Source organism: Orycteropus afer, unplaced genomic scaffold (genome assembly GCF_000298275.1).
Source record: "Orycteropus afer afer isolate SDZICR_OR568_19922 unplaced genomic scaffold, OryAfe1.0 scaffold00112, whole genome shotgun sequence".
Taxonomy (NCBI): domain Eukaryota; kingdom Metazoa; phylum Chordata; class Mammalia; order Tubulidentata; family Orycteropodidae; genus Orycteropus; species Orycteropus afer.
The window spans coordinates 8,827,327-8,851,542 of NW_006921699.1; the positions used below are offsets into that span (position 1 = coordinate 8,827,327).

Here is a 24,216-nt window from a genome sequence, read left to right on the forward strand (position 1 = left end):
TCTGTGTTAGTTTAGGTAAGTGGTGTGTTTCTAGAAATATGTCCATTTCTTCCAGATTTTCAAATTTGTTGGAGTACAGCTCTTCAGAGTATCCTGATATTATCCTTTTGATTTCAGTTGGTTCTGTTGTGATGTCACCCATTTCATTTCTTATTCATGTTATCTTTATTCTCTCCCTCTTTTCCTTTGTTAAATTTGCCAGTGGTTTTTCAATTTTATTAATTTTTCAAAAAACCAACTTCAGATCTTGTTGATTTTTTCTATTGCCCTTCTATTTTCTGTTTCATTAACTTCTGCTCAAATCTTTATTATTTCCTTTCTTCTGGTGACTGTAGGCTTTTCTTGCTGTTCTTTTTCTAATTGTTGTAGATGTTGGTTTAAAGTGTTGATTTTGGCTCTTTCTTCTCATTTGATGTGTGCTTTTATTGCTATAAATTGGCCTCTGATCACTGCTTTTGCTGTGTCCCAAAGATTTTGGTATGTTGTTTTTTAATTCTCGTTTGATTCAAGGAATTTTTGAATTTCAATTTTTATTTCTTCTCTTTCCCAGTCTGATTAGCTTCTTGCATTGCAGTTGGAGAGGCTTATCAGGATCTGTTATGGCCAGAATGCTCTAAGAAATCACATGTGCACCCCTTCCCCCAGAAAAGTCTGGCTCCACAGGCAGAGTGATCATGACATAATGATTACAGTTACTGTTGTGTTTACTCTGATCTATCTCTGAAAATACCTCGGGGCTGCCTGACCTTGCACATGTGGGTGTGGCACCCTGTGCAGAATGTATAACCTTGTTCTTGCTCCAGTGCTTCATTCAAAGCAAGGACTGTTGGAAGGGGAGGAAAAATCTCTTTGCTCTTTTAAGGAAATGTAGTGTACTTCAAGACGTGAAGGAATATGTGACACTTGTACCTTGTCATGTGCCAGCTTTATCACCCACCACTTTTGCTTTCATCTTCACAATAGCACAATGTGATCTATTGTTCATGTTCTCACTTTGTAGACAGAGAAACGGCAGCTTAGTGAGGCAGAGTGACTTAGTCCAGACACAGAGCTGCTGGGAGAAGAGTGTCTATGACATAGTCTTTTGACTCCCAACTGTGTCTATGTTGTGATAAAAAGGAAATATTAAAAAGAGAGAGAGAGAGAAGCGAAAATGCAATTACACTTCCAAATATCAACAACCAAAAGCTGGACAGAATTTCTTGAGTGATTGCTTTTCAAGTCCACACTGAACGATGTTGTTAAGCTCAAGGCAGAAGGCCCAGAAATGCCTCTGTGGCTTGCTTATTTCGATTAAACATCAACATAAATTTCCTATGATGCAGCCCACCCTGATGTGAGAGGGAACAGTCACGACAGCCCCTAGGCTCCTCTCCTGTCACAAGGGCAGCAGCAGTGGAAACTCACTCTGCAAAGGAATGTTGGAGCTGCATCCGCAAGAGATTCACTGAAGATTCGCCAAACGCCTAAGGAAAGTTGCAGGGAATTCATGGAGAGTAATTGTTTCCTGCTGGGCCATGTAGAAGCACTTTTGAGGTTGTATAGCAATAAACAGGATCCTGGGTGTGGTATATGGCCAGCGGGGGGCTCTTCAGAGATCATTTGGGAGCCAGTGGAACCTGTGACTCCAGGTTGCATGCCGGGAAACAAAGTGTTCACATGCAGCTGGGACTAGGAGATGTGAGCTCTCTTCCTGCCTGGCATGTGGATTCCTCTCTGGCCTTGACTTCCCTCACCCTGAGGTTCCTGCCTCTGATTCACTAGTATTTACTGTGCCTCACTTTTGCTTATTGACCAAAAATCTGGACAAGAAGTAATAGCTATATGGTAGAAGAGATAGGGCAAAGAAGTAACAAGTCAGAATGACCCCCTAACTTGATAATCTGAACGTATATTTAATAGACCACATTCCTGCAGTCAATAATATGATGGGAATGGTAGGTGTAGAACTTACTGTAGTATCAGTGAGTTCCTAAAAAATGCTGTGCACATCACATGATAACATTTTTACAGGATCAGAGGAACTTGATATTAAAGAAATACTTTGGATCACAGCTGAAGTTCTCCAAGCACAGAGATTTTGTTAAAGCCCTCAGTTCCTTTTGTTAGTTTCCTCTGACTTGTGATTCAGCCAGATGAACTGCCTACCCCCAAGCTCAGCAGGACCCTCTCCCCGTTGTCACCAGCAGCCACAGAAGCCTCCTTTCACGAGGAACTCCTAAAGAAGGTCCCATCATTGCTAGACCTGAGCTCAGTTCAGGTCAGGATTAGGTACAGAAGAATAAAATGCACAAAGCCAAAATCCAATGGCTCTGGCAAAAGAGGCTTCCTAGCAGAACCCCAGGATGTTGGAAGTCAGTTTTCCACAGAGTTCCTGAGAATTCTTCTGAACTGGATGGTCCTAGGAGCAGTATTTTCAACAAGTCTGTTTTAAGATCCTGTTTGTCCTAACCTAGAGCTAGGCTTTATCAAGAATCTAAAAGAAAGAACAAGGTAGAGCACTTATACTCAAGGTTCTTTAAAGGTAGCTGAAGAGAGAGGCCATATTCACCCACATCAGTTACAGGTTTCAAAGCTGTATTTGGTACCCAGCATCAAACAAGTGGTATGGCAGCTGTATTCCAGAAAAGAGGAAACAAGGAAGAATGTGATCTGGGGCAGTGGAGGAACACTTTCTGGAGGAAGTGAAACTGCAGCAGGGGCCTGAGGAATGAATGACAGAGTTAAATGGGAGTGTGTCCTCTGCATTGGTCCTGAGTTGTCTGTTATGTCCTCTGGTTTCCAGCATAGACATTTCCAATAGGTAGTCCTGGGGAGCCAGGAAGCTGGCCTAGAGACACAGAGTATGTCTCTATATGGACCTGCCTGGAAAGTGCTGGCATTGACCTCAGCCTCACCCACAGGAAATTGGGGCCAGTCATATGTACTGTGATGCCAGGTTAAAACCTGTGGAAATTTGGGCTCAAGAGGAGGTGGAGCTGCTGAGAAAGTCTGGGGACTTCTCTCATACCTGCTTTACTTAGCAAACATAGCACATTTAGCTTGTTAGTTTTCTCAATCTGTAGCATGCTATCTAAATTTTGTGTGTGTGTGTGTGATTTGGGTGAAAGTTTACAGAGCAAATTCACTTTCCATACAGCAGTTAACATACACTTTGTCTCATGACATTGACTACAATTTACCCCAATGCAACAGCTCCCCTCCCACTTGCTCCCAATAGTTACCTCTTCCCTGTGTCCATCCCTCCATGCACTCCTGCCCCCTGAGCTATCTCCCTGTGCATACACAGCCCTTCTTTCTCCCCTATCTAAAATTTTCAAGATGCTTTTATTTACACTTATCACTTGCCAATGTAAAAAGATCCTTGTATGAAATTATATTGATGTGTAAGATAGACTTTGTCCATTTTTAATTTGGAAGGACTGATGGAAATCTAGTTCAGGGAGTCCAAAGTCTACCCCATAAGCTACTGCCTGATTGTTTTTGTTGTTAGGTACCATCAAGTCAGTTCTGACTCATAGTGACCCTGTTTACAACAGAACAAAACATTGCCAGGTTCTGCACCATTCCCCCAATAGTTGCTAAGTTTGAGCCCATTATTTCAGTCACTGTGTCAATCCATCTCATTGAGGGTCTTCCTCTTTTTCACTGACCATCTACTTTATAAAGTATGATGTTCTTCTCCAGGGACTGGTCCCTCCTAATAATAAGTTCAACAAATGTAAGATGAAATCTTGCCATCATCATATCTAAGGAACATTCTGGCTGTACTTTTTCCAAGGCAGATGTTCGTTCTTCTTGCAGTCCATGATATATTCAATATTCTTCGCCAACACCACAATTCAAATGTATAAACTCTTCTTTGGCCTGATTACCACCATTGAAATAGTTGTATCCCCTCCATTTTTAGAAAGTTCTAATGTCCCAAAACTAAAAACCACTGCCAGCAAGTCGATTCCAACTCATAGTGACCCTTTAGGACAGAGTAGAACTGCCTCATAAGGTTTCTAAGGCTGTAAATCTTTATGGAAGCAAGCTGCCTCATCTTTCTTCCACAGAGCAGCTGTTGGGTTCGAACTACTGACTGTTTGGTTACCAATTGAATGCTTTAACCACTATGCCACCAGAAATCCTTTCTCTTATGTCCCAGGGGTTGGTAAAATGGTGGGAAGAACATCACAGTGGGGAGGATGCACTGACCATTTTGCTGACACTATTGCTTCTGTTTTCAGCCCCAATGTGTGTGCTGTGCAGAAGCTCATTGGCACAAACAAGAAGTACTTTACCAACTGCAAACAGTGGTACCAGCGGAAAATCTGTGGCAAATCAACGTGAGTATCTAACTACCCAAGACCACTAACCACCAAGGAGGCCATGCTGTGTGTATACCAGCTGCAGCACCGTCAAGCCTGGGCCAGCCTTCTGAAAGGTCAGGCTGCCTAAGAAACCACAAAGATGCATGTGCAGACATGTCAGGGAACGGTGTGTGCTTGGGAGTGGCATTTTTAGTAAGCTGGCCAATTTTATCTTGCATTTTTAAGGCTGCTGACAAGACTTGGATACATTTTTCGGGGACAGTTCAGAATCTAAAGAAGTATGAAATGTTTATGTGTGTGTCTATGTGTTTGTGCATGCACCTGAGCAACTAGCATTTATTGAACGCTTACTATGTGCCAGGCACTGTATGCAGCCTGTTACATGCATTTTTCCCCCCATTCAATCTTCACAATAGCCTTATAAGGTAAGTCTTACTTTTATCCTCATTTTGCAGATGAAGCAATTGAGTAGTCCAAAGATGAAGCAACTTGACCATGTTAAGTGGCAGTGATAGAGTCTTAACAGGATGTCTGCATCTATGTTCTTAATTTATTATACTGTCTTATAATGTATTGCCTCATTGAATGGTACAGATATTCAGTGGAGAAGCCACCAACATGTGACTCTGAGAAAGCCTATTTTGAGCTTACACTAAAAAACACCACCCTTACTCTGCAGTGCTAAGGTAGACAAACAAAAAGACTTAGAGTATCTAGAAAGGTACATGTTATGAGACAGTATAAAGTATTGAGAATATAAATTCATTCTTCCTGTTAATACCCTATCACTGCCACTTACCTAGACAAGTTGATTTATCTTTAGAATCCTCAATCACCTCATTTGTAAAAGTAGGTATAAAAAAGGACTTGCCCGATATGCCTATTGTGAAGATTGAATGGGGGGAAAGTGCACATAAGAGGCTGCATATAGTGCCTGGGACATAATATGTGCTCAATACTGCTAGCTGCCAAGTTGCTAATAGTCAAAATCAACTTGATGGCACTTAACCACAGCAACAACATTATTACCCTAGAATTTGCAAAAGTAGGCTTCAACAGAATTGAGAGTGCCAATGGGTGTGGACCAATGTGGTTACAAAGGACTTGGTACCTCTGTCAGCATGGACGGAAATGGCATTCACTACCTGGTTGCCTGGTAGAAACAGGGTAGCATGCATGTTCTAACAAAAGCTTTTAGCATTCTGGTGAAACCTAATCTGCCTTGGCGCCAGCTATCAACAGATTTCAAAGCTGGCTCTGTCCTGCAGACTGGAAGATGAGTTGTGAGAAACTTCCTGAGCCACTCACTGTGAGGCCTAATCGTCCTCTTGTCTATAGAAGATGGGGATTAATGGAGTCTAAGCCACCATCTTGAACCTTTTCCTGTGCTGAAGATTTTCAAATTTCTTGCTTGTAACATTGCCTTTGAGCAGACATCTTGAACTTAACAACAAACTAAAGGAAGGAAACACATTCTTTCCTTCAAATACACATAGAAATAAATATCACAGTTTGTGACCCTGATTATGTTAGGTAACTGTCAATCCTAGTCTAAATCAAGGGAACGTAAGAGTCATGGCAGAGCTGGGAGAGACCAGAAGAAGCCAAGGAGCCTACATAGGACAGGTCCATAACAACTAGCTCCCTGCCTGATTGAGAGCTCAGACTCAAAAGTAGGAGTTGAGTGAGCTAGGAGGATATACTTTCCACGTTCAGTGAATAAATGCTAGCAGCTGATCTTGCTGCTGTGGACAAATAGAGATGACACACATTTTATACAGGCCTAACTCATTTTCTTGGAGCTCTGGTGGCATAGTGCCTAAGGCGTTTTACTGCCAACCAGAAGGTTGGCAAACCCACCAGCTACTCTTTGGAAGGAAGACTGGACAATCTACCTCTGTAAAGATTTACCACCCCAGAAACCCAAAGGCGGTTGCTATGAGTTGGAATAGACTCAATGGTAGTGAGTTAGTTTTGGTTTTTACCTCATTTTCTTATGCCTCACTTTATTGTGCTTCACAGATAATGCAGTTGTTTGTTTGTTTTTTTTTCAAAATTCAAGGCTTGTGGCTACCATTCATAGAAGAAGTCTGTTGGCGCCATTTTGCCAACAGCATGTGCTCACTTCATACCTCTGTCACATTTTGGTAATTCTCACAATATTTCAAATTTTTCTTAATGTTATTGCACACTTAATAGGCTACAAAAATCAAAAACCAAACCCATTGCCATTGAGTCGATTCTGACTCATAGTGACCTCCATTGGGTTTCCAAGATGGTAAATCTTTACGAAAGTAGATTGCCTCATCTTCCTTTTGTGGAGTGGCTGGTAGGTTTGAACCATCAACCTTCTGGTTAACAGTCAAATGCCTTAGGCACTGCGCCACCAGAGCTGCTTAATAGGCTATAGTATAGTGTAAACATAACTCTTCTATGTACTGGGAATCCAAAAATGTGTGTGATTTGCTTTATTGCAATATTTGCTTTATTGCAGTAATCTGAAACCAAACCTACGATATCTCTTAGATATGCCCATACCACACATCATACTATGGTGCTCAAATTAAAAAAAGGAAAAAAAAAAATACCCTTTGTACTGTTTGACTTTTTCTATGTGCATATATTGTCTACTCAAATAAACAGCTAATTAACACAAAGCCAAGCCCCACATAATTGCTTCTTGGAAGATGGCCAAAGTGCTTGTGCCAAGCAAACAGCGCTTGTATATCTCAGAGCCTCAGGTTTCAAGAAGCTCTGCCTTTTTGTTAGTTCTGGTCTCCCTAAAATGGGACCATCTGGGATGGCAAGCTGGCAACAGGGTGGCATCTGCCACCCTATTTCTGGATGCTTCTAGAGTTGAAGCATTTACCTGACTAGTTAACAGTAGCTTGATAATATTCCTCATACGTTTCCAAGACATTACTGTTGCAGATGATGAGTTACCTTAGCTTATTTGTTCTTGTCATCTCCATCTCCCTCCATCTGTATGCCAGGACAAGGCATAAGCAACATTGCTGTGTGCTGGCAAAAAAGTTCCTGCTGATTGAGTCTTGCCCTCTGGGGCAGGTTTGACTCTGAGAGTATGGCGCTGTCATGAGGCAGCACTCTCATGCCAGTGGGCAGAGGGGGGAGCTCAGGCACTGGGAAAAGGGAGCAGGAGAGATGAGATGTGGGTAGGGAAAGTGAGCTGTAGACAGGAGACAAGCAAAGTTCAAGGCCAGTCCCAGCTGTTGACTTAATCTTACAAAGCCAGAAGGAGATATTATTCACATCCAACTCTTCATTGTTGTTTTGGGCAGCTCCAAAAAGAGGAAGTGAGGATAGGAAAGCATGAGTGGATATAAAACTTCATGATCCAGGACAAGAGAGACCCTTCCTGGAACACCACATGCAGTGTCAGGAAGGTGGAGCTGACTTGGAAAGGATCCAGAGAACTCAGATAGGGAAAGAGGAAGAAGCTAAACTCATCTCTGGTGTCCCAGAGAGAGCTGAACAAGGCAGGCTTGCAGTTCACTTGTGCACCCAAAATGGAGACCTCTAAGGGAGCTGTCACCTGACCACTATGTGGCCAGAATTAAGTGCCACGGTGTTCAGGAAGAGAAGGGGAGAGGTCTGCGCTGGCTGAAGCTGATGTCATTCTATTGAAAGGGGGTACCTGAGTATATTCATTGGATGAAAAACAGACTGGAAAATGGGTACATGATGGTGGTTGGAGCAAAGAGGATCATCCCAGTATTGGGCCAACAAGGGAATTTTCACAGCAAGACACCAGAGAAGAGGCTGGATTAGCGGTATATATTGGGATGAAAGAGAGCAAAGTGTCAAGGGATAGAGGGCAAGCACAGTTCCTTAAGAGGCTCAGAGGAGAATTTGAACTTGAAAACAGAAAAGGGACACCAAATACAGGGAGTGATGACTAGGCAGTGTTAGGTCACACAGGGACACAGGGACATGCCAGGTGAAGCAGGAGCCTGAAGCTGCTTGTCTGCTGCTGTGAGGCCTGGACTCCACCTCCACAGAGAGGAGAGGACTGGTCACACTCAACACTCACGTCATCAGGTGACACTATGCTATTAACCCTGCATCTTCAGACAATAACTTTAATGCATTCCCAAAAAGGGAAGAACCTGAGTCTTTGGTGTTATTTGTCAAGCCCAACATATGGATTTTATTACAGAAAATGGTTATAATAGGCCTCTATTTAGTGACTTGAGTGAATTTTATTACTTGGAAATTCACTTTAGCTTTTATTTTAGATCTTAAAAAGCACCAGAGTGATGCAATGGCTAATCCAGCAAAGGGGACAGGGGGAGTGGAGGGGAGACAGCACCCCATTCTGTGATTTCAGTCCCCAGTCTGATTAGTAACCATAAAATTTTACGTGCAGCAACTTGAGCAATGATGCAGGAAATTGTGGTCAGGGTATGTTGCTGCTTCTCGACAGGCCACCTTAGTGTGAACCCTGCTAAGAGGGAGGCTATTTAACGGCCTAGTTAGAGCTGACATCATGGATATGTAATAGTCCATAGCAGGAGCTCAGACATCATAAACGTGGCACAGAGAGGGCCAGTGTAGCAGCTAACAGGTAGGGGTGGCATTTGTCCATTTCAAACGTCTCAAAATTATTTTATGAGCAACACATTTCACAAGAGTAATAGCCATTCCCTGGAGCCAAGATGAGCTGGCAGGACACTCCCATTTCTCTAGTAGCAGCATTGCTTTGCCCAAGGACTGACATATTAGTACTTCTTCAGCACTGAGTTAAAATTTGAGGTTTTAACTTTTACCAAAGTCAGCTGGTGCGGAGCCAAGCATTTCCATCAGCTGGCAGGGCTATTTCCAGTAGATTTCATTCTAAGCAGGGCACCCAGAGACATACAAAGTGAATTGAACAAAATAGAGTCTTCCTTTTCCTCCCTTCCTCATATCCCACACTCCAGTCCAAGGTAGAACTGGAAGAGGCAGGTGAGAAGTCACCAAAGAAAGCCAGCCATCCCCAAGCCCCACACCAGCACCTCTTTCATTGTTTCATATTCCTTGTGTAGCCAACTGGGACCCTGCTGATAATCTGCTCCAAGATTACTGAGATTTGACAGTTAGGCAGTACTCCCTGAAGATTCTATCTTATTCCTGTAACACCCAAAGAGGCTACTTGGCTGACAAAGAATTATGTTCTTACATGAACCTTCGTACCATCTGGGGTAAGGCTCTATGGTGGGCTGAATAATGGCCACCAAAGATGTTTACATCTAATCCATAGAACTTGTGGGTCTGTTACCTTACATACTACCTTACATGGCAAAAGGGACTTTGCACATGTGATTAAGCCTTGAGATGGGGAGAGTATCCTCGTTTACCTAGGTGAGCCCAATGTAATCATAAGGGCCCGTATGAGAGGGTCAGAATGAGAAAAGCTGAAATTGGAGTGATGCACCACAAGGCAAGGAATGGCAGGCTGCATCTAGATGTTGGAAAAGGAAAGAAATGGATTCTTCTCTGGAGCCTCTAGAAGGAATGCAGCCTCTGATTTTAGCTCCATAAGACTTGTTTCAGACTTCTGACCTGCAGGACTGTAAAATAATATATGCTGTCATATTAAACCACTAAATTTTGTGGTAAATAGCAGCAATGATAAACCACTATGAGCCCTAACTATTGAGTTATATAGATGTGTACTGTGGGGGATTTATTTATTGCAATGTGTTTTGTCCTGTAGTCTCATGTAAGACATTGCTTTCAATGAAGTTATTAACCTTACATCTGTTTTAAGGTGCATTCTTAGAGACTTGTTAGAAGAAACTCAACAACTGAGCACTTAGTGTTTCTCTTATGTAGGTCATTCATTTCTCATAATCACACTGTGAGATCAGTAGATTTACATTTACATATGGGGAGACTGAGACTCCAAGAGGCTAAGTGAATTGCTTAAAGTAATCCAACTAGTAAATGGGGGGGGGGTCTGTCCACCCTACTATTGCTGTCCACAGGGTGAATGAAGCCAAACAGCTTCTGTCAATGATGTGAGGAGGTCCTTAATTTCCTTAAGTGAGCAGCCCTTTAGGGCCTGGGAGATCTATAGATCTCTACCTATAGCCCCAAAGCCTGTGGTCCTGAGTCCCAAACATAAGACCTCCTCAGGCTCAGCAGAAACTCCTTGGGCCAAAGTTACCAACTTTTCCCTCATCCCCAGTCTGGTGGTCACTTGGATCCCTTGCTGCAAGGGAGTCCCCCAGATCCCCTAGGCAGATGGAGGGCATGGGAACTAGGCAGACAGAGTCAGCAACCAGGAGCCCCCAACGTGCCCTCACACACTACACACAAATAGATTGTCCCAACAACTTAAGGCCATTTTCTACAGATGCACTCCTCATCACTAACCAAGCTCCAGACCTTAGTGAATGGGATAGTAGTTGGGACCCTTTAGTGGTCAACAGTAAGTTAAAGCAAACCCTGATTTTCCAAATGGAGACCCTGAAGAATCTGAGCTGCTGTGTTTCCAAGGCCAAGAGTACAGACAAGGAACCACTCTAGCAAGCACCCCTCCCCCCGGGGCATGTCAGATGTCTGGACAATATAGTCTATGTTTGGTCTGCAATTCCACTTGGAAACCATGACATACTGAATGGTTTACCTTCTGTCACAGGAGACTGGCTCTCAGTCTCTCTCCTTGCCCCATCTTCTCCCCAGAGTCTAGCATTTACGTTAGAACTGAGGGCCAAAACCATGAAGGATATTTGGGAAAGAATGATTATTTTAACTTATCATATTGACTTCTTGGAAAATTAGTTACAGTAGTGAAATATGAATGAATACATCTCTCTTTATCTAAAAATGTGAGAGGAGAATGGAGGACAGCTTCCCAAACCAGCTCTATTTTTAGACCTTAGATTGAGACTATCATTTTGGCCCTTCCTTTAAATGCCCTTCTAAATCAGGCACCCACCCTCACCTTCTTTTTAAAATTATTCTGCTCACCTGGGAAGCTGGAAGAGGATCATTAGTATCTCACTGCCCTAGTAGAGCTGCATTTCTGACCTGAGGTTTTTATTTACTGGCCTGTGTCTGACCAATGAGAAGCCTTTAATCAGAACAACTTTTGCTGATGAGATTAGATTCAAGGAATATGAGCAGGGTAGCCTGGAACTGGTGGAACATAGATGGGAGGCTCTTCATGGTTTCCATCCTTTTCTGTGTTCATCGTAGATATGACATCAGATCCATGTCTCTGCGATTACCCCCCAGCCCCTCTATCCTCAGCTTCTGTACTCTCCCTAGGGTTCAGAGCCCCAGCAGAGTGGCACACTGGGCTGAGAACGTCCAGCTGCCCTCTACTTCTCTGAGGCCATGCAGATCTGTTTGAGAAAGGCTGGTGGTGTTGGGACAGTTGGAAGCAGGTAAACCACCAGCTGCTAAACCATCTCAACCCACAAGCCTGGCTCACACCTGTGCACTTAGAGTTGCACAGATGGCAGACTGTGGGCAGCAAGGCAGAGGATTAGGAGAAAGCTTCCTGGCAGAGAACAACAGTCGTTAACTATGAAAAAGTGTTTGACTGTGGGAGGCTTTGCTACATCTGGGACTGAGGCCCTGCTGTGGTTAGCATGAGGCATAAGCATCCATTTGTGGATGCAGAGAGTGGTCCGGCTGCCCTGGAATGTGGCGTATGGGAGGCACAGTGAATTCTGACAAGGGTTAGCCTCCATCACCTTGTAGAGACCACCATGTCCTCTAGAGGTCAAACTTTCCAAATCTGTCTGCTTTCCCCAAAATATCTGCATTGTCAAGACAATGGAAAAGGGATTGTACTTGATGACATGTGAGGCAAGTCTTAGGCCTACCCCTATCCAGTTGTAATCTTAAGAACCTTATTCCTCCTCAGAGCCCTTGTAGCTTTCTGAGGCATCAAAAGTACCTTTCTCCATGCTGAGACTTTTTTTGCTGACATCTGCCCCTTACTTCTCAGACACTCAGCCTTCTCTTTCCCTTGGTATCATTTCCTCCCTCTGGCCGCCAGTAGGCCAACACTTGGGGAGTTGTTTTTCTCTTATCTTTAAATACCTCTGAGGCCAGCTGACCTGTTCAGCTCTCTCATTGTTTTGAGATAGAACCAAGAAGCTGGCATCATGGAAGAGTCTTGAGCACCTTGGCTGGGTTTTCTCAGCCATTAAGTGTGCAGCACCATGTGCACAGTGACCCCAGGGAATGCACTGGACTTTGAGGGCAAGACCCATCTGCTACCTGTGTTTTTCCAAACCACAGAATTCTACCCAGATACTTTTGGAAACAACCTAATCTTATTTCCCCAGAGAAGGCCTGGGATCTCATGCATTGGTGTTCCCTGATTCTATGGGTTTGAGGCTTGGAACTCTTCTAGGTTTAACTGGGACAAAGCTGGAAGTCCCTCTCTTCTCACCTGCTCACAACTGTCCCATTAGGTGCTGGGATGAATCACCCAGGGAGAATGTGACTCTGTGGCAGAAAATATTTTTTTTCTATCCATTGACTGGAATCATGAAATGTGAGATTGAAAGGAACATTAGAGATCATCTAGTTTAACTTCACCCCATTTCATAGACCAGAAAACTGAGACCTAGAGAGAGAAATGGACTTTCAAGGTCACCCTGCTAGTTAGTGACTGGTCACAAGTCAAGTCTCCTGGTTCTAGTACTGTTTCTATTACATCACACTGCTTTTGAAAATCTATGTTATCAATCAAATCATAGTTCAGCTGCAGAAGATGACTTTAGTTTCTGAAGATGAAATTGTGGGTTGGCCATGGTCAGGGTCAATCTTAAGGCCACCAACCTGTTTGGCCCTTATAAATACAGTGATGGAAGGTTAGAAAGGGACAGAACTGAAGCGGGCCAGAGGAGCCAAGAAGGATGGGAGGGAAGAGTGGAGGGAGCAGGGAAAGAAGAAGGTGAATAGCCTGTCACTTTTCAGTCATTTCTTAGGGGTCCAATTTCTGGCAAAGTATCACCGGCAGCTCCTTGGCAGCCTGAGAATCCTGGTGAATCAGTCTTGGAAACAGCCTTCTGGATAGCAGATGAGCCAGGCTTTTATTCACATGACTGACTAAGGCTTCCCTGAGATGACGCCAGCTGAATTAACTAGAGCAAAATGTCCCAGGCACACTGAACCTACCCAGTAGCTCTCCAAAGCCCTTATTTCTTGCCTGCCAATCCCCTGGTGTTGTCATTAGACGCCCTCTGAGCATACCACAGTGAGCAGTTCTGTGGTAAAACCCACTGCCATCAAAGTCTGACTTCTCTTCTGTCCCAATGTGCATGTCCATGTATTAGAAGAGAGAAGCACATGACTGTTTGCATCTGTTTCCAGGGCTGCCAAGGAGTGCTCACGCTATGAGTGCAAGGGTGGCCTGAGGTAGAACTTTGGTGTTTGATTTTAAGCAACTCTTCCTTAAACCAGTTACTGTCAAGTCCATCCCAACTCATGGTGTCCCTGGGTGTGTCAGAGTAGAAATGTGCACTACGGGTTTCAGTGGTTGATTTTTCAGAACTAGATCACCAGACCTTTTTTCCAAGTTGCCTCTGGGTGGACTCAAACCTCCAACCTTTTGGTTAGCAATTGAGCACATTAACTGTTTGCACTACTCATCAACTATAGGTCTTTAGAACACTTGCTTCCTTGCGGTGTTATTTGGAACTCTTAGTTTTTTGGGCTTCCCCAGAGCATGGGTTAGCTGAGGCTCTGTGTTTCAGACTTCCAGATATGGTAAATGAGTCCTCATAGTAAATGTTCCATGATGGACAATTTGAGTTAGGGGAGGAAAAGTTGTAAGACTTCCTGATCAAATGTTTTCAGAGTTTAAAATTGTGTAGTCAGTCTTGTTTCCATCCAAATGCAAAATGCCTTGCAAGTTGGCAATATTGGTTGCCTCCTAGAAGGACAATGGAGTGGTTGAAGGATGAGATGGGTGGGAAACTTTTGGCTATATAATCCCTTATGTATTTTAAATTTTGAGCCATATAAATGTTTTCATTAATTAAAAAAAAAAAAATTATTAGTGGTTGGGGGAGGAGAGATACTTTTTAAGGGGTACTGAGTCTCTGTTGTTGTTGTTATGTGCTGTCGAGTCGGACCCGACTCATAGTGACCCTTCCTTGGGTTTCCGAGGCAGTATCACTACGGAAGTAGATTGCCCCATTTTCCTTCCGAGGAGTGGCTGGTGGGTGTGAATGGCCAGACTTCTGGTTAGCAGTCAAGTGCCGTAGGCACTATGCTACCAGAGCTCCCTGACTCTCTGTAAGGATGATGAACAAAATTTGGAAATGGATAGTGATGATGGTTGCACAACAGAATGAATGTAATTAATGTCACTAAATTGGACATGTGAAAATTGTTAAAATGGCAAATGTTTTGTTATATATATTTCACTACAATAATAATAATAAAAATCTTGTTTACATATATATGCTGCCTTTCTTCTTGGTCATTAAATCAGAAAGCTAGAAGGGAATTGAAAGATTTAATTCACCTCATGGTACATACATGTTTTAGATGAGGAAACTGAGACCCAGAGAGCAGAAGGGACTGGGTGGGGATGTCCTCATTTATTGGCAGACCCAGAACTAGAACTTCTCATCCAGGGCTCTTTTTGTTCCTGTCACTCATGAGCACTAACCATTGGGTTTCTCATGAATTGTCATGGAGATATATATGCTGCTGTGGTCCTCTGGTTCCCAGTTGGTCTGCTGTAAGTGCTGGTAACTGTCTGGAACATTCCACAAAGCTGAGGAGGAATGACAAGTTGCTTACCAATGACAGGCACACATATGACCTCACAGATGAGCTCCTGAGAGCAGTACGTCTCACTTGCATCGTCCTCTTCCTGGAGTCAGTTCTTCTTGGAGAGGGACCTGGTGATATCTGAAGAGGGAGCCCACCCTGCCTAATACCCATGTATGTGTCTCATTACAGAGTCATCAGCTACGAGTGCTGTCCTGGATATGAAAAGGTCCCAGGAGAGAAGGGCTGCCCAGCAGGTAAATAGCCAGGCCTTGACTGTTGATGCAGATGGAATGGAGGAGTGGGAGAGTGAAGCTCCCATATAAAAGGCAGCAATCTGAATAGGGAACCATGGGTTGAGGTTTAGCTGAGACAAAGCTGGAAGTCCCTCTCTTCTCACCTGCTTACAACTGTCCCATTAGGTGCTGGGATGAGTCACCCAGGGGGAATGTGACATTCTCCCCAAGGTTTCTAGGTTCTGTGTGAAGGACAGAGGAATGGAAGCCGAGAACAATGAATTTCTTACACTAATCCTTCCTATTCTAACTGAACTCCTTAACAATCAGGTGGAACACACTCTATTTTGGACCTGCCCATACTCTTCTCACTAGGCACAGGCTCCTTGGCCTTGTTTTTTCTGGTAGGGAGAGTTCTAAACAGCAGTGTTGACCTGATGGCATACTAGTTTCTGACAGCTCTACCAGAGAGCAGATGAGATAGGCTTGATTTCTGGCTAGGGTAGAAACACCAAGACACCCATTCTCCTTCTGCTTAAACTTGGCCCATTCGAGTCCCATGAGAGGAGAGCAGCAGGCCAGATAGCCTGACTCAGAGATGGCAAAGGGTACCCACATGGCCATGGTCAGGCCAAAGACAGCCTGGCACCTGTGATTTTATCAGAACCTTTCATTTAGTCCCACATAACACCAGAGATTATGCAGAAGAGTTTTTGTAGCTTTGAAATATTAGCTATTTTATCAGTTGAGAAGGTGAGACTAATACTTTTTAAAAAAGAGAGGGGTCATTAGGAGGGGCTGGTTGACATAGACTGGAGCCATGGTATTCCTTACTTAAGTGAAAGTACAGATGGGGGAAATGGAATGGGAAAAGGAGAATGCCCTTCAAAGAGGAGCTCAACCTCTTCACCTTCATTTCCCACCTTTTAAAATAAACATTAACTTCACTGTCTGAAAAGGCGTTTCTTCTAAACTTCAGGCTACTTTTAGGAGATAACATTTAATGTTTTATTATTTGAAAATACACAAAGTACCTTGAAGATTTGTAAAGTTCTTTCATTCTACTAGGGGGCCACTAGGAACCAGTTTCAATAACTAGTTAAGTCTGTCAGACTGGTATGTAATTAGGATACATGTTTCTAGTGTACATTCTTACCTGTACTATCTAAATGTCTATGAACAAAATCTTTGCTCTACTGTGGTCCAGTGATTAAAAATTACCAATTAGTTGAGTTCAAACAGGGAGGCATTTGACTTATTGTTCTAAGATGCATGTGACAAGCATGAAGGTTGTGAGCATAAGGCTGGCTTTGAGCCTTACTACACATTGCCTCACCCCTCTTTATTCAAAGAAGTACCCTTCTCTCCAGCAGAGAAGGTAGAGTGTGATCTGGTTGGGGTGGGACCTCAGAGACCCATTCCTCTTTCTGTCCTCTGCCCTTGCAGCCCTCCCACTCTCAAACCTTTACGAGACCCTAGGAGTTGTTGGGTCAACCACCACTCAGCTGTACACAGACCGCACAGAGAAGCTGAGGCCTGAGATGGAAGGACCCGGAAGCTTCACCATCTTCGCCCCCAGCAATGAGGCCTGGGCTTCTTTGTCAGCTGTGAGATGATCTCCTTCTGCCCAGGGGTCTTTTACTGGGGACTGCCCTACTTCCTAGAGGGGTGGAATGGTGGGCACAAAGAATGGAGATTCTATAAGTGATCTGCTGATTTCCTGCTGTTTCCAGAAATCTTTTTCTTAACCTCTCAGATAAAGCCATGAACTTGAGATAAAATACACCAGACCTTGGTGCTTACTAAGGAGAAATCTTTGGCAGTATGGAAGCATGGGTTCCTTGTGGCTTAAGAAACATGGTTCCCAGGGCAGCAAGGACTCATCTCTTGCCACAGAGCTGGAACATGGGGTCTGTAGCCACCTAACTGTCATGCTGTCCTTCCTTGTAGGAAGTGCTGGACTCTCTGGTGAGCAATGTCAACATCGAGCTGCTCAATGCCCTTCGCTACCACATGGTGGACAGACGGGTCCTGACTGATGAACTGAAACATGGCATGTCCCTCACCTCCATGTACCAGAATTCGAACATCCAAATCCACCACTATCCCAATGGGGTAGGGGAATCTCCAGTTATACAGCATTGTCCTTGGTCCCCAATGAGCCTACTCCTGGCCCCATAGTTTGGGTAGGTGTGGGAGGTTTTGCCCTGCAGTAGACACAGTCTGTCTGTTTGTACTTGCTTATCCTTGGCTTTCCATTTCCACAGCTATAAGGCCCACATTCTGCTACTGTGTTCAAAAATACTGCTAACAACTGTTTTCCCCTTTGGGAGCTTTGAGGCTATGCCTCTGATGTGTTGATGGCTTATCCTTGCTTCTTCCCTGGACAGATTGTAACTGTTAACTGTGCTCGGCTACTGAAAGCTGACCATCACGCCACCAATGGTGTGGTGCACCTCATTGATAAGGTCATCTCCACCATCAGCAACAACATCCAGCAGATCATTGAGATTGAGGACACCTTTGAGACCCTTCGGGTGAGGCACTGCACTGGGTGGAGACCCAACCTGGGGACACAGTGTCTCTCAAGAGGACCCTAATGGGACCATTTGTGTGGGAGGAGCCAAGAATGGCTGTTATCAGGGGTCATGGAGCAAGTTTCCCTAAATGCCCATAAACATGGAGAATTCACTAACGTGATGCTCAGCTTGACTACAAGGCAGCACATCATCATGTCCCATGAAATTCCCTCTGCCTGGCTTCTTTGTACAGCTTTCCTCTCCTTGGCTCCCTGGAGAGTTTAGTGGTTTGTAGCTGCAGCACAATGGGGCCTTTATTGCAAAGTCCTCTGAGTCCTGGGCTACCTGGAGAAAGGGTAGGAGGGCCCCTTCTCCCAAAATAAATGGCCTGTGAGGCTGTCTGATGCTTCAGGACCACACATCCCCAACCTAGAACTTCTTCTCCAGCCATAAGCATGCTTCCTTGGAGCCCAGACCAGCAGAGCAGCCCCCATTGTGGTCATGGGAGCCTGGGGGTTAGATTTCTGGCCTGGCTTCTGACTGCTCTGTTGTTGTTGTTGTTGTTGTTATGTGCCGTCGAGTCGGCCCCGACTCATAGTAGCCACAAGAATTTGGTTCCTTCCCCCTATCCAGCAGGCATGTGTCTTACAACTGCAGTGGCAAGCAGGTGTTCCTCTTGGCAACGGCTGCTCAAGAGGAAGTGAACATAGGCTGCCCCATCAGGATTTTTGGCCTGATTCAAAAAGAACTTCCTGACCACAAAGGATACTGTGTGGGAGTGGGGTGGTTCCTCCCCTGGAGATCTCTAACACAGAGAGACAAACACCCACAGGCCGGCTGGCATTGATGTAGTCGTAGGAGGTGGAGAAGCTCTTAGCTGGCTCTGGAGAGACTGGAAGACCCTGGCTCTTTAAGTTCTTCCCCAACCCTGGCATTTCTTCTGGGTCACTCAAACGTCAGGGATCTGCAAGGGAATGATGTACCTGCAAAGTTGGCAGCACATATTTTGATTAACAGCAGTTGAGCCCTACTGAGTAACTGCCTCTCAGTGTTGAGGTTTGGTAAATATACCTGCCTTCCTTCTTCCCCTTTGACCTTCCCTAAGTCCCATCTGTCCTTCTTCCAACACATACAATTTCCTAGGTGTAATTCGATGTACTCAGGGTACAGCCACTCCTTGGAAGGAAGATGGGGCAATCTACTTCTGTAGTGATACTGCCTAGGAAACCCCAGGAGGGGTCGCTATGAGTTGTGTCCAACTTGATGGCACATAACAACAACAGGGGTGTAGAGGTGAATAAGACAGACAAATGTTTGCCCTCAGGGAGTTTATATTCTGTCTGGGGAGACAGATGATAAACACATAAGCCAAATGCCAGAGATTGTGATGAGCATTATAGAATGAGTAAGTGCTTAGCAAGGGAAGTCAGGGAGACCAACTGGGACTGAGTGGTCAGGGTTGTCTGGAAGAGATGCCATTTAAGCTGAGGTCTGAAGGGTAAGAATGAGCCAGTCATACACAATGCTGGGGCAAGAGCACCTGAGTAGAAAGGGTGAAGGTTCAGAAGCAGGATTAGCAAGGAGAACAGCAAGGCCAAAGTGAGGAGGTAAGGTCAGAGCAGCTGGCAGGGGTCAGACCTGCAGAACCTTGCAGAACAAGGAGTTTGTCTTCATTCTGAGAACAGTCAAAAGCCATTTGTGCTTTTAAAAGATCATCTAGCTGTTTGTAGAGAACAGATTATACAGATGTGATCCTTAAGCTCATGGAGCTCATGTAGATAATCACTATCAATAACTTCTCACAATAGTGAGAGGGGTAGCAAGCTGTGAAAGTATGTATAACAAGGCATCCCAACTTGATTTCCTAGAGAAATGGCATTTAGTCAAGGCCTAAAGATTGAGTAGCAAAGCAAGGGGGAAGAACAGAGGGAACAGCAGGGGCAAAGGCCTGGAGACAGGTGGTCAGTGTGGCCAGAGCACAGACCACACAAGACCCCTGGAGGCTGTGGTATGAGGTGAGCATTGATTATACCTGTCTTCCCATCTTTGGGGGAGCTCTGGTAGCATAGTGCCTAAGGCATTTGACCACTAACCAGAAGACTGGCAGTTCAAAGCCACCAGCCATTCCTCAGAAGGAAGGCTGGGCAATCTACTTCTATAGTGGTACTGCCTCAGAAACCCAAGGAGGGGTTGCTATGAGTCGGGTCCAACTCAACAGTAGTGAGTTTGGTTTGGTTGTTTTTTTCTTTTTTTTTCCATCTTGGCCTTCAGTGAACACCTTGAGTCCTCTGAGGGAGGGCTGGTGAGGCTGTGTGTGTGTGTGTGTGTGTGTGTAGCTCCTGTCTGCAGAGAAACCCAGAGCATCCAGGGAGCACTCTATCCTCTCCTCACCCCACAGGCTGCTGTGGCTGCATCAGGGCTCAACACTCTGCTCGAAAGTGATGGCCAGTTCACTCTCTTGGCCCCGACCAATGAGGCCTTTGAGAAGATCCCTGCTGAGACTTTGAACAGGATCCTAGGTGATCCCGAGGCACTGAAAGGTGAGTGCCCCTCACCTCCTGCTGCCATCCCCTTGTTGGGCCCCAGACAGGGCCCAACACCTTCTCTAGTTCAAGGAAGACACACCACCTGCCATGAGGTGATTCAGAATGTCCACCACAGAGGTAGCTTGGGGACCATATTATGCCATTGCTCTCAGCTGGCCATGTCTCTGCAGAGTCCAAAGCAGAGCCCCACCCTGGCTAATCCAATAGCCTTTGTCTAGCAACACAGCTGAACTGAGGAGAAAGGAAGAGTTGGAGGTCCAAAGCAGGCCCTGGCCAGACACAGGAAGAGCTAAAGGCTCAAAGGATCAAAGCTAGAGCAGACTTTCAAGTAAGACAGGGTAACATGTCCTGGCATCCTTGAAATGGAATCGTCAGCAGTCCTTCAACTCTTCCTATGCCTGGCTTAGAGGTCTAGGGCCTAAAGAATGAACAGCAAAGCAAGAGAAAAAAAAAACAGAAAGAACAGCAGGGGCAAAGGCCTGGAGTGGTCAGTGTGGCCGGAGCACAGACCACACAAGACCCCTGGAGGCTGTGGTGTGAGGTGAGCATTGATTCTACCTGTCTTTCCATCTTGCACTTCTATGAACACCTGAGTCCTCTGAGGGAGGGCTGGTGAGGCTGTGTGTACGTAAGGGCAACAGGTCTCATAGATAATCCAGTAGTAGAGTTAAAAATGAACAACAGTCCACTTTTGACTCTCTGGTGTTGGCTACGTTCTCACCTCCTCAGTGAGCTGCTAATTTAGGCAGAGCTCTGATTATTGCTGGAGGACAGGATGGGCCAAGTATATGAGGTACACTAGGAGGGGAAGCCCAGGGGGGCCAGGCTCTGCCCTCTCTCCCCCTTGCCACCTTCCAACTCCAGGCCTCTGAGGAGGCTTGGCTTTGCTACTCTTGGAGGAGAAATGAACATTAAGCTTCTGTCTGTGATCCCTGAATCCCCTGGCAAGTTGAGCAGGCTCTAGATCTCCTCAGCATCCCAACCAAATTATTCCTCCCAAAGATAGTCCAGGGATGATGTCATTTCTTTTGAATCTATTTAAATCCACCTTTGTAATGTCCTATATGAAGTGCCTAATGCATTTCAGACACTCCGTACATTTAAAATGTTCTTCTTCCAGCCACATAGGGATGACAAGCGGCATGTTTCCAAAAGCACAGATGCTGTGTGTGTAGCAGATTACTGGGTGCATCCATGTGCCTGGCATGTGCTGGGTACTGAGGCCCCATAAATTAATATAGTACAGCTTTTGTCTTCAAAGAAATTAAGTCTAGTGTGGAAGACAGGCTCAAAACAGGTCTATGGGACCTGAGTGAGGGAGTACAATGACAAGTACTAAAAACACATCATGGGAATGTCGGCAGAAGTTGGGCACACACAATCTCAGGGGTCCTGGAGGTTTCCTGGGAATGAATGCAACTCATTAAGTGTTACCCAGAATATTTTCTTTCCATTTTGAGCTATGTTCCCCCTAAAACATATTTTGTACAGAGCACATTTTTATCTTTGTGCATATTAGAACTTTTATAAAGTGAGAAAAAAGACTCCTAATATATACCTTTTCCTACTCAGTAACCAGTATGCTAAAAGCAAGGGCCCTCTATCTGGTGGTGTAGCTGTTAGACTTGAGGGAAGAAGGCCTTGGCTCACCTGGGGAAGTCTCCTTGTTACTAGGATGTTGGCAGGCAGGTGAGAAAGCAGCCCTGAACTGACATGGCATGTGATGACTGGCATCTATCCCTGGCCCTGCTCACCCTCTTGAGTGGATTGCCAGGTCACCCCCACCTCACCTTGGCTTCAGTTTTCTTCTCTGAGAGTCTACATCCCCCAGGCCTAGATTCCCATAGCAGTCTTTTCCCTTCCAGCTGAATCTGGTCAGCACTGGCTTTCAATGCCATTGACTCTAGTGCAGGAGCCCGATGACTCTGCAAGGCCACAGAGCTTCCTCCTGCCTGTGACTACACAGTTTTGGTTCCCACACTTGGGATGAATTGAAACTCACCTCTTTGGTGAGAACTTATAGCAAAGGACTTTGCAGAGCTTGGGGAGCAACAGTCTGGAAACGAGCTGTGCCTGGGGAGGTGGGAGGTTTATCTTCCTTGACTGGACTTACAGCATATTTTGAGCTCTGAGGTAGTGAAACCCATTGCTGACTCATAGTGATCCCATAGAACAGAGTAGTACTGCCCCATAATGTTTGAAAGCTGTAATCTTTACGGAAGCAGACTGCCACATCCCCTCTACCCACACCACAGAGTGCTGGTGCGTTCAAACCGCTGACCTTTCAGTCAACAGCTAAGTGCTTTAACCACTGCACCATCAGGGCTCCTCTCTGAGGTGATGGGTGCCAGTAAAAAGCCATGACTGGCTTAGGGGCCCTCATCTGGGCCCCAAGCCCTTCCCCTTTCCCTCCTTCTCCCCTCCTCCCCTCCCCCTCAAATAGCACTTGAACAAGTAAATGTTTATATTATGGGATGGCAGAGACTAAGTCTTACTGATCACTCTTCCCAACCCTAAAGACAGATCCTGGCAACTAGCAGACCCTTTGGTAAAATGGGTGAAAGCCTGGATAAATAACGTACAAATAATTGAAAACTATCCTTTATAACAGTTTTGATCTTTTCCCACCACATATTACATTTTTTTAAAGGGCCAGTAGCTAAAAAGTCCCACGGTAGACTCATTTGAGCTTTTTCCTTATCCCTGAAGTTCAGATACTAATTCACCTTGAAGTTCAGATTCTAATAAGCTATTGCTAACACCTGTCGAGCATTTACTCCACTGTCAGGCACTATGCTCGGGGTTTCATGTTCAGAATTTCATTTCAGCCTCACAATAGCCGTAGAAGATGAATGCTGTTATTATCTCCATGGAAGTTGAGACCCAAAGAGATTAAACAACTGGCCCAAGGTCTTCTGGCTGGTAGGCAGCTGAGCTTCAATTCAAACTCAGGCAGTTTGACTACAGAGCACAGACTAGTTTACAAGGGCAGCAGGCACATGTTGAAAGCACCAGAGAAGAGTCTCCCAGCATAGGCTGGCTGTGAGCTGGCCCCTAAGATCAGCCCAGAGGAGGTGCTGGAATGATCTGTGTTCTATTTGGCTCCCAGACCTGCTGAACAACCACATCCTGAAGTCAGCCATGTGTGCTGAAGCCATTGTGGCTGGGATGTCCATGGAGACCCTGGAAGGCACAACACTGGAGGTGGGCTGTAGCGGAGACATGCTCACCATCAACGGGAAGGCCATCATCTCCAACAAAGACACCCTGGCCACCAACGGTGTGATTCACTACATCGATGAGCTGCTCATCCCAGACTCAGGTAAGTCAGGCTTCAAGGTGCCTTGCCCCTCCAGACTCCTGCCCTTTCTCTCATCAGTGGTGGACTGGAAAGAATTCAGGTAAATTTGAAGTCACTTCCCGAGGCAGCTCACAGCCTTTCAAGAGAGGAGACATGGGAACCTGGTGGGTTGTAGCTAGGTTGTGGAGATCTTAAGGATCAGGCATGGGAGTCCAGACCTTATCTTGGAGGCAGTGGGGAGCCATTGAAGGTGTCTAAGAGGGACTGATCTGATCACAGAGTTCTTTCTGAAGATCTACCTGCTCTGCTTGGGGACAGAAGGCCATTTGCTGACCTGAGTGTTTGCTTTTTCAATGGTGCCCAAACCATGCCACCAAGGTCACTGTCCCAGGGAGAAATGACTGAATGAACTTTGGCTTGTGTTTCATTCAGCATACAGGCCCCATTCCAGACTTCCAGGTACCTCTACTTCCCATGAGTAGAAAAAAGAAAAGGAACAAAGAAAGAAAAAGACCAATCTTCATTCTATGGTCACTGACATTATCTACC

General features: G+C 45.1%; 1 protein-coding gene across 1 annotated transcript in view; it reads left to right on the plus strand.

Moving 5' to 3' along the window:
- The window catches only part of TGFBI (transforming growth factor beta induced), a 41,113-nt gene that overhangs the window by 6,630 nt on the left and 10,267 nt on the right, over positions 1-24,216 (plus strand). The window contains exons 2-8 of the mRNA XM_007943782.2: positions 4,233-4,331; positions 15,258-15,322; positions 16,748-16,908; positions 17,252-17,416; positions 17,692-17,838; positions 20,219-20,360; positions 23,476-23,688. Of these exons, the coding sequence (XP_007941973.1) occupies positions 4,233-4,331; positions 15,258-15,322; positions 16,748-16,908; positions 17,252-17,416; positions 17,692-17,838; positions 20,219-20,360; positions 23,476-23,688 (992 nt within the window). The remainder of the gene's footprint in view (positions 1-4,232; positions 4,332-15,257; positions 15,323-16,747; positions 16,909-17,251; positions 17,417-17,691; positions 17,839-20,218; positions 20,361-23,475; positions 23,689-24,216) is intronic.